The sequence below is a fragment of the Argentina silus genome (assembly GCF_951799395.1).
Source record: "Argentina silus genome assembly, chromosome: 8".
Taxonomy (NCBI): domain Eukaryota; kingdom Metazoa; phylum Chordata; class Actinopteri; order Argentiniformes; family Argentinidae; genus Argentina; species Argentina silus.
This window is the reverse complement of record NC_139662.1, coordinates 22869523-22879553: the sequence shown is the minus strand read 5'-3', so window position 1 is coordinate 22879553 and position 10031 is coordinate 22869523. Positions and strand designations below refer to the sequence as shown.

The 10031-nt window shown below is 46.9% G+C and overlaps 2 protein-coding genes across 2 annotated transcripts in view; both read right to left on the bottom strand.

Annotated features, from left to right (window-relative positions):
• Positions 1-554, bottom strand: part of cttnbp2nlb (CTTNBP2 N-terminal like b) — a 23243-nt gene extending 22689 nt beyond the window's left edge. The window contains exon 1 of the mRNA XM_083674939.1: positions 519-554. Coding sequence (XP_083531065.1) covers positions 519-524 — 6 coding nt within the window. The 5' untranslated portion in view covers positions 525-554. The remainder of the gene's footprint in view (positions 1-518) is intronic.
• A 1175-nt stretch (positions 555-1729) lies between these two features.
• On the bottom strand, positions 1730-9930 carry LOC310808363 (F-actin-capping protein subunit alpha-1-like). Its single transcript, XM_083675218.1, has 11 exons — positions 9869-9930; positions 9616-9695; positions 7676-7739; positions 7189-7240; positions 6826-6889; positions 6179-6385; positions 5964-6043; positions 5678-5756; positions 5254-5325; positions 4221-4283; positions 1730-3857 (listed from the first exon to the last, which is right to left on the bottom strand). Exons 2-11 carry the CDS (start codon positions 9652-9654, stop codon positions 3717-3719), a joined length of 861 nt encoding a protein of 286 aa, XP_083531344.1. The 5' UTR covers positions 9655-9695; positions 9869-9930; the 3' UTR covers positions 1730-3716.
• Between the last annotated feature and the right edge of the window lie 101 nt (positions 9931-10031).

Sequence of the window (10031 nt, the reverse complement as noted above, 5' to 3'; positions counted from 1 at the left end):
TTAGGGCTAGGGTTAGGGTTAGGTTAGGGCTAGGGCTAGGTTAGGGCTAGGATTAGGGTTAGGTTAGGGCTAGGGTTAGGGTTAGCGTTAGGCCTAGGGTTAGGGTTAGGGTTAGGGTTAGGTTGGATTAGGTTAGAGTTAGGTTGGGTTAAGGTTAGGGTTCGGGTTAGGTTGCAGTAATGACAGTTTTGACCATAAAGTCCTTTGACGCAAAAAAACGACTCATCACTCCATCAGTAACAGTTCTGGACAAAACACAACGACCGTAGATGTGACTCACTGCATTTAACATCCCCATACAATATTCTATAAAGGCAGTATAAGCAGCTTATAAAAAGCATAAAGAGGCCATTACAGGACATCAGCTTTGTGGCAGTTACAAAGTTTGCGGGCTTCTAACCGGGCTGTCACCGCCAGACTTTTATCATGGACCGATCATGCTCCATACAATAATCATGCAATAATACAAATGATATAAGCGGTTATTTTGCTGTCTTGTATACCCGAAATACGCATACCTTCATGCGACCCGTCCTGATTTCAAGAATTTTCAATCATCCAAAAAAACGTTAAAAAAAAAAAAAGTCCAAATATAATAGAATCAACGCAGTCCTGCTACTGTCCGTGCCCTTATCCCAGACGCGAATATGAACAACAGTCGCTCCCTGACAAGACAGCCAGCCTATGGATGGGGCGTATTTCAAAACTCTGACCAATGGTAGATGGATTTGGCAGCTGGGGGCGGGGAAATGGGCGGGCTCACGTCTACGGGATAAACCTCTTTGTTACAACTTCCAACATTGATACTTCGGCAACACTGCCCTCTGCTGGAGGCATGGGATGTGACAGGATTTTCTTCTCAAGTGTATTCCTTCGTCAATGATGTTTCAGATCAAATTGGATCATATTTGATTGTATCATATGCATTTGTAGGCTATCATTTAAACATGTTGCCCAAATCTCTTGCACACAAACCATGCAAAGTCATGTAGCGCAGACAACGCTCTATATGTCTCTTAACTGGGATTTTGATATAGTTTATGACCCACAGCCTATGGTCACAATTATCAATGGTAAACGAAGCCAAAGCCTACTCCCTCATCTGGTGCTATGTCTCCCCCTGGTGGACACAATGAACATCTTTGACAAAGCCCTCACTGCTCTGTCAAACTGTCAAACTGTCAAACTCTCTCTGCAGTATGGACGGACTCTGGCCTATACCAGTTTGTTTCTTATTGTTGTTAATTTCCTCTTTTCCAGAAGAAGCCTGCTCCACCTCCTCCCATGGCGAGGCCTGGGTGGCAGGGCGACTCCTGTCTCTACTAATGGAGCCACCGCAGGAGGTATTCACTTTCTCAAAGCTTTAACATCACACTTCTCCTACTTCTTAAGCTTTAGAACATAACAGCCTCTGAGTATCCACAGTAACATAGCTATGCTTTCTAATGGTTTCACTGAGTATTTAATTATTCTTTCTTGTTTCTTGTTTCTATTACAGAACAAGGCCTCACTACCACCATCGCCTACATTGATGATGAGGCCTGGATGGTCTGACCAGATATTTCACAAACACAGCATTAAAAAAAGTCATGCAATTCTACCTGATCTGTGTTCACCTACTCTGTAGCAGTATTAGAGAAGGTCTTTATGGAAAACAAGTCCTGTTATCATGAGGTGGGGGTGTAACTGATCTGGTAACAAAGTGACTGGGGAAAATGACACAGGCAAAGATGGTCGATCCATTTATTTGTTCAACAGAATGGGGCAAAACAGTCCTAAACATTGAAGCTGATCAGACACAGCAGTTGTACAGTGTGAAGGTTGAATACGGCACAGATGAACTAACATGAAACTGATCCAGAGTCAGCATAAGGTCATAAGGTCATACGCTGATCCAGAGTCAGCATAAGGTCATAAGGTCATACACTGGTGTGAGCAGCAGTAAGTAGATGAACCGTACTAAACCGCTCTGTGGTTGCTTGGGCTCAACCTACGCACCAGTCAGGATATTACAGATAGGGGTGAGATATAGTAAGACTCACTAAACCCTGCATATCAAAATCTAGATCTGCATGTCTACATGGGAGGCAGGGGGTTGCATGTATGGAGGTCTTTACCATAGGAAAGAGATTTTGGCAAACAAATCTTGGTTGACATTGGTAAGTCTTCCTCTAAACAAAAGAAAAACAATACAGCAATGTTGGCGGACGTTGCCAAGGTAACAAAGGACATGGGTAATGTAAGAAAGGACATGGGTAATGTAAGAAAGGACATGGGTAATGTGAGAAAGGACATGGGTAATGGATTCAGACACGTTTATCATACAGCACTTCCGTCACTGTAACCTTGGTAAGCTGAAGCGGAGGGCACACACACAGGAAGACAAGAGAACAGAGTAACACTCCCTCCAGCCCGACGCCCACCAACAACTACCACAGTGTGAGAGAGGAGAGGTGTGGAGGACCAGGTCAGAGGTGGACCGGGGCTCCCTGGTTGAATACCTGCATAGTTCTTTTACTTCTATCAGTGCAGGAGTCAGGAAGCCTCTTCAAGAACACCTCTTCCCTTCGCTCCTCCCGATGGTAATCACTGACTCGTAGCACATCGTTGGATTGGTGAAAGGTAAAATGGTGGAATTTCTGCTTTCTCTTATCCAATAATGCAGGGGTCAGTGATTGCCTCAGGAGGAGTAGAACGTACGGTACCACGGTAGTCAAAGGTTTGGACACAAACTTGCCAAGAGTGAGCAAAGCTGTCATCAAAGCAAAAGGTGGCTACTTTGAAGAATCTAAAATATAAAACCTATTCTGGTTTGTTTTTTGTTTACTACATAATTCCATATGTGTTCCTTCACAGTTTTGATGTCTTCAATATTAATCTACAATGTAGAAAATAATAAAAAAATGAAGAAAAACCATTGAATGAGAAGGTGTGTCCAAACTTTTGACTGGTACTGTACGTAAACAGAGAACGTTGAGGGAGCCGTACATAACAGACATGGTTCTGAGCGCCTTCACATGTGGTATACAGTACATTTAACCACCATCAGCAACATTCAGTTCGGCCAAGCTAAATAAGACCCTGGTTGGTGTTTGGTGTGCTTAAATCACTGCTGCTGTTGCCAGCTGGCCTCGAGGCTCCTAGGCCCCGTTTAAATACTTCCAGAAACACCTCCCTGCCTTGAGGTCATCGTTGATCTGTATGCGATCAGATAAGCAAAGGCAGTGTTTCCATCCTGGTACTTTTAACAGTCAAACCTGGGCAGATCACTGGTCACTTCAAGGGAAGATTTCAAAGAATTTGAACTGGGCTACAGATTCCCTCACCAACGCGCCTGTCTAACAGAGTAACAACAGCATAGCAGTCTTGAACACAGCCCTGCCTCAATACACCACATTTCCCTCCTGTGCTGTAAAGTCCTTTTTCTCCAAAAACACAATTTTCTCCAAAACAGACAAACAGACATATAGCTGTGCCTAACAGTCTGTGCATTCTCAGGTTTTCTTCTTGTTTTTTTTTCTTGTTTTGTTTCTTTCTTTTGTGTATTTCTGTTGCCCCACACTGATATATATATATTTGCTTTGGTAAGTCCTTGCGCATGTGTGTGTTTTTCGCTGGGCAGAGTGCGTCCCTCTCCTCCTCCTCTCCCGTCTAGGCGTTCTGCATCTCCTCCTCTCCTCCTCCTCCTCCTCCTCCTCCTCCTCCTCCTCTCCTGTCTAGGCGTTCTGCATCTCCTTGCCGATCTTGTAGCTGAGGATCTTGTTCCAGTCGATCTTGGTGCGTGTGACAGGTAGCTGACGACGCAGGGCCTTGAAGGTGGTGTCAGACATGGTCTGGTAGTTCTCACTGATGGCCGTCTGAGGGAGGCAGGAGACAACACTATCACTGATCACAATCACTGATCACAATCACAGATCACAAATCACTGGATCACAATCACTGGATCACAATCACAACCACTGATCACAATCACAAATCACTGATCACAATCACAGATCACAACCACTGATCACAATCACAAATCACTGGATAATCACTGGATCATCTGGGCCAGGTTGAATGCACTCTCACTGCAGGAGCAGACGTGGCTCATTGTGGCTGCCAACAAAAAGGTTCAAACTCTCCCTCAAAGAGCCCAGGGGAGTCTCTGCCATGACGCTTCCACAGCCAGGTGCTGTTTTTAATGTCAACCTTATTGAAGACAGGTGACGGTAGCTTACCTGGTAATCATTTTCAGCATTCTCGATGATATCCAAAAACTCCTTTGCTGTCTGACTCTCATTCTGTTTCAAAAGACAGGAGAAAGAGAGTTACTTCTCTCCCACATGCATGGCTGCCATTGTACATTACCTGACCTAACCTGTTAAACACTGGTTACACTGCCTGACCTAACCTGTTAAACACTGGTTACACTACCTGACCTAACCTGTTAAACACTGGTTACACTACCTGACCTGACCTGTTAAACACTGGTTACACTACCTGACCTAACCTGTTAAACACTGGTTACACTGCCTGACCTAACCTGTTAAACACTGGTTACACTACCTGACCTAACCTGTTAAACACTGGTTACACTACCTGACCTAACCTGTTAAACACTGGTTACACTACCTGACCTAACCTGTTAAACACTGGTTACACTGCCTGACCTAACCTGTTAAACACTGGTTACACTGCCTGACCTAACCTGTTAAACACTGGTTACACTACCTGACCTAACCTGTTAAACACTGGTTACACTACCTGACCTAACCTGTTAAACACTGGTTACACTACCTGACCTAACCTAACCTGTTAAACACTGGTTACACTACCTGACCTAACCTCTTAAACACTGGTTACACTACCTGACCTAACCTGTTAAACACTGGTTACACTACCTGACCTAACCTGTTAAACACTGGTTACACTATCTTACCTAACCTCTTAAACACTGGTTACACTACCTGACCTAACCTCTTAAACACTGGTTACACTACCTGACCTAACCTGTTAAACACTGGTTACACTACCTTACCTAACCTCTTAAACACTGGTTACACTACCTGACCTAACCTGTTAAACACTGGTTACACTACCTGACCTAACCTGTTAAACACTGGTTACACTACCTGACCTAACCTAACCTGTTAAACACTGGTTACACTACCTGACCTATCGTCTTCCTCATCAGGGTCAGATTAAACGGACAGAGTAAAGACGATGCTGATTGGTTGTAGCTGAAAGGAATGACTGATATTGTCCACTCACGGTTACTGTGATAGACTCCTCCACCTCTTTGTGGCTGACCAGCTGCACATTGCCATCTTCATAGTAATGCACCTGAGGAGAGAAACCTCATCAGAGCACAGCATGACGAGAGAAACCATCAGCATGACGAGAGAAACCATCAGCATTCTTTTGTTGAGTAACGAATGGGATTTATGTTTGTGAAAATAAGATATTCATATCTAAGTTTAACTGTCAGCTTGAGTCACCAACTGCCAAATAATTCCGGAACACTCTCCACCTAGGGTGCCAAGTGTTTTATGTGGTGTTTACCTAGAAAAAACACTTTGTTGATTGGCTACAAAATGAAGCATCATAATTTATGCATTTCTGGTGAATAAAGTCACCCGGGCGACTTTATTCACCGTCGGGAGTTAGACAGTGTGGCAATGTGAGGTTCACTCACCTGGATCTTCAACACTCCAACCACCTGGGCTGTGGACTGACCAATGGTGAACTTCCACTCGGAGCGGCAACGTCCGTTCCTGTGTGTGTGTGTGTGTGTGTGTGTGTGTGAGAGAGAGAGAAAGAGAGAGAGATAGGGAGAGAGAGAGAAAGAGAGATAGAGAGAGAGAGGGAGAGAGAGAGAGAGAGAGAGAGAGAGGTTTTACTCTTCTTTCACTTGTTTCTCCACCCTCTTCATGACCAGTCCCTCCCCATCTGACCCTGTGGTGAGCAGAGAGGTTCTTTACCAGAAGTTTTTGGGTTGGAACTGGTGTCCCTCGATGCAGGCGATGATGGTCTGCTGCCCGTCAACAGTCTTCCCATACACCTGCAGCGAACCAGGGGGTTGAGGTTGAAGGCACTGTCCATGACTTCTATTACACAAAAGTGTGTGTGTGTGTGTGTGTGTGTGTGTGTGGTTGTGTGTGTGTGTGTGTGGTTGTGTGTGTGTGTGTGTGTGTACCGTGCAGACTCCGCTGGGGTAGTGCTCCTTCACGTAGCCGCTGAGGGCAGCGTCGCAGGCGTCCCTCCAGGCCTTCAGGGCGCTCTCCCCCTCACACGGCTGGACGTCGCTCACCTCCTTCCTCAGGTGGTCGAAACGGAACGACACGCCGTTCCGGGGGTCCAGGAAGCGGCCCTGACCCAGGTCACCGTGCTCCGTGATCAGAACCTGGAGGGAGGGAGGGAGGGAGGGAGGGAGGGAGAGGGGGAGGGAGGGAGAGGGGGACAGTCAGTGTTGTCTCTCTGCTGTTGGCTTACTTTCGGGGATCTATGTCTTGGTGTTAGATCTCATAGTTTGTGTTGTATTTATTATTTACATTGTTTAGTACTGTTGTTGTTGTGAAGCACTGTGTGACATTTGTGGATGTAAAAAGCGCTCTACAGGTAAATGTGATTGATTGTTGGCCCAGGTACTGGTTTGAAGGGTATGTGGAAAGCACAAAGGAAACTTTGTTAAAGTTGAACATACTACATTTAGAAGTCCATCAACTTGGCCACAACTTAATCACGATTTTTACTTTTGATAAACCGACATTTAATCCAGAATGCTCGTATAATGAGCCTAGTCAGCCACGATAACCTGGCAGAGCACAACATACATCCACTCACCTGTTCATCATAGCCATCCAGTTTGGCAGGGGTGAACTGGTCCATGTTGTACTGGGCAAAGGCACTGGGGGGAGACCACAGAGAGACATAACTCACAGAGACAGAACTCACAGAGACAGAACTCACAGAGACAGATATCAGTCACACTTGGATATGATGGAATGACAAATAAACCTGAATCTTGGTAATGTTCTGATGACAGTTATTCATGCTGTCTGCAACTGGTCTGAAATGGCAGATGTGTCTGATGACCCAAACACGTCATTTTTCAAAACATTAGCTCCATAACGGTATGTTTAGTGTGGCCAATGGCCAGCGCCAGAGTCTAGTCTGCCGGCCAATGGGTGACTGGGTTCTACTCACTGTGCCGCTCCCTCCCTGAGCAGGTTGTCATTGTTGAGGAGAAGCCGCACGTCTGAAACCCCAAAACAACACCCGTCAGGTTCAAAACAACACCCGTCAGGTTCAAAACAACACCCGTCAGGTTCAAAACAACACCCGTCAGGTCGGTCAGGTTCAAAACAACACCCGTCAGGTTCAAAACAACACCCGTCAGGTTCAAAACAACACCCGTCAGGTCGGTCAGGTTCAAAACAACACCCGTCAGGTCCAAAACAACACCCGTCAGGTTCAAAACAACACCCGTCAGGTCCAAAACAACACCTGTCAAGCCTGTCAGGTCCAAAACAACACCCATCAGGTCCAAAACATCACACACCACCACCAGCTGGATAACTCTGGGTAAACACTGTCCTTAGGCACACAGTTGAAATGTTGCTAAGCAACGCGTAAAAAAAGAAAGAAAAAAAAGTCACATCACCCAGAGACTGAGAAAGGGAAAACCTCTCACCATTGAAAACCTCGTTGAACTCTCCAGGGGGGGCATGGGTCACAAAGTTAGCCGCCACGCGGACCTGTGGAGAACAGACGCATGCTTTGAGAAAACCTTTTTTTTTTTTCAGAATCAGAATTCTTTTATTTGGTAGTATATTTGCACATACAGGAAACTGACTTGGTGAGGTTGGTGCATGGGACATAAAAAACAAATAGCAGATATTGACAAGAAATTTACAAAATAACAAAGTATTAACAAAATAGCAATAACAAATTTACAAAAAAGAGCAGCAGAACAATACATCTTGTAGGCTGTGTGAGACTAAATGGCAATGAGGCTAGAGGCTGTGAAATGGTTGTGGGGCATGAACACTATCAATTAGAATAATAATTATAATTATAAATTACACTGTCAGTGCATTGTTTGTATGTGTGTGGGGGGGGGGGGTCGGTGAGAGGCAGGGGGCTTGGTTGTGAGCCCCACTGCCATGGGGAAGAAACTGAGTCTGTTTAAAGAGTTTAAAACAATGTAAAGAGTCTGTGGCACGGGGACTGCCTCTGGGACTTCCACCCCCTCCCCCACCCACCCCACACACACACACACACAGACACACACACACACACACACTGACAGTGTAAATTATATTTATTCTAATTTATAGTGTACATGCCCCATCCCCATTTCACAGCCTCATTGCCTCACACAGCCTACATCATGTATTGTTCTATTTTGCATTTTTCTTTTGCTATTTTGCTAATATATTGTATTCTTCACTTATCATGACAGCAGTCTTGGTTTAGTGAGTGTACTGTGTACTGTGTGTGTGTGTGTGTGTGTGTGTGTGTGTGTGTGTGTGTGTGTGTGGTTAGGTTGGCATTCACATCTTCTCTACAAGAAGCTAACAGGGGCATTTGAGCTGCAACTGAATCCGTTTGACCCAGAAAGCCTGGTGGAGCTCCCCAGCACAGCTCACCCCTCTCCCCAGCCCAGCCCAGCCCAGCTCACCCTCTCCTCTCCTCTGTCCTCCCCCAGCACAGCTCACCCCTCTCCCCAGCCCAGCCCAGCCCAGCTCACCCCTCTCCTCTGTCCTCCCCAGCCCAGCCCAGCACTGCTCACCCCTCTCCTCTGTCCTGAACCACAGCCTGGTGGAGCTCCCCAGCACAGCTCAGCTCACCCTCTGTCCTCCCCAGCTCACCCCCTCCTCTCCTCTGTCCTCCCCAGCTCACCCCTCACCCTCTCCTCTCCTCTGTCCTCCCCAGCTCACCCCTCACCCTCTCCTCTGTCCTCCCCAGCTCACCCCTCACCCCTCCTCTGTCCTCCCCAGCTCACCCCTCACCCTCTCCTCTCCTCTGTCCTCCCCAGCTCACCCCTCACCCTCTCCTCCCCAGCACAGCTCAGCTCACCCTCTGTCCTCCCCAGCTCACCCCTCACCTCTCCTCTGTCCTCCCCAGCTCACCCCTCCTCTCCTCTCCTCTGTCCTCCCCAGCTCACCCCTCCTCTCCTCTCCTCTGTCCTCCCCAGCTCACCCCCCTCCTCTCCTCTCCTCTGTCCTCCCCAGCCCAGCTCACCTCCCTCCTCTGTCCTGAACCACAGCCTGGCTACCTGTGCTTGACAAGCTAGCTAACGCTACTTCCTGGATAGGTACAACTTTGACTCAACAGGGTAGTTTACCATATCTAAAATATCCACTGTAGGTTTGACCAACCAGCCTCAACACAGACTCCCAGCGACCCCTCACTCCTCTGAAGCTCGCAGAAGCTGCCCAGGGTGCTTTACAGAGCTGGCTAGCGAGCTAGCTCGGCTAGCATAACCCATAAACACATATTTATAAGACCGTTTCTGAAACACAGCTGGCGTTAGTCGTCCCAAAAGGTCTCCCTTGTTTACAGTGAACCGTTCAAACGTGGTTGACGCACCGGACAAAGGCAAAAACCTCATCTAAAAAACCCATTTACCTTTTCCTCAGCTGACAGCGGCTCCTCAAAATCCGCCATCTTGGCTGTGTGACCCCACCTCCCTCACCCGCCGCCGCTGGCTGACAAAAACGAGCACCAATGCGTGAGAAATAATCAGTAAGAAATAAATAAAATCACATGGTGAAACAATACAATCCATATGTTTGTCGCATTCATGAAAAAGCATGGTGTTTTATGTACTGTTATAGAATACTGTTTTATTGCTTTAGAAAAAAAAAAAAAAGCGACTAACTTCTATCCGCCAGTGGGGGGCGCCCGCGGGTTTAGTTTGGAGTCGCTGCTCTTTGTGACTCTGACATCTTTGGTTTGGTCGCCGTCGACCCTGCACTGACAGCCCGGTAACAGCCCGGTAACAGCCCGGTAACAGCCCGGTAACAGCCCGGTAACAGCCCGGT

Coding starts and splice junctions, on each gene's coding strand:
- LOC310808363 (XM_083675218.1), bottom strand. CDS start 9,654: ATGGCGGATTTTGAGGAGCCGCTGTCAGCTGAGGAAAAG. Junction 7,241..7,675: donor GTTCAACGAGGTTTTCAATG/GTGAGAGGTTTT, acceptor TTGGGGTTTCAG/ACGTGCGGCTTCTCCTCAAC. Junction 3,858..4,220: donor ATGCTGAAAATGATTACCAG/GTAAGCTACCGT, acceptor TGCCTCCCTCAG/ACGGCCATCAGTGAGAACTA.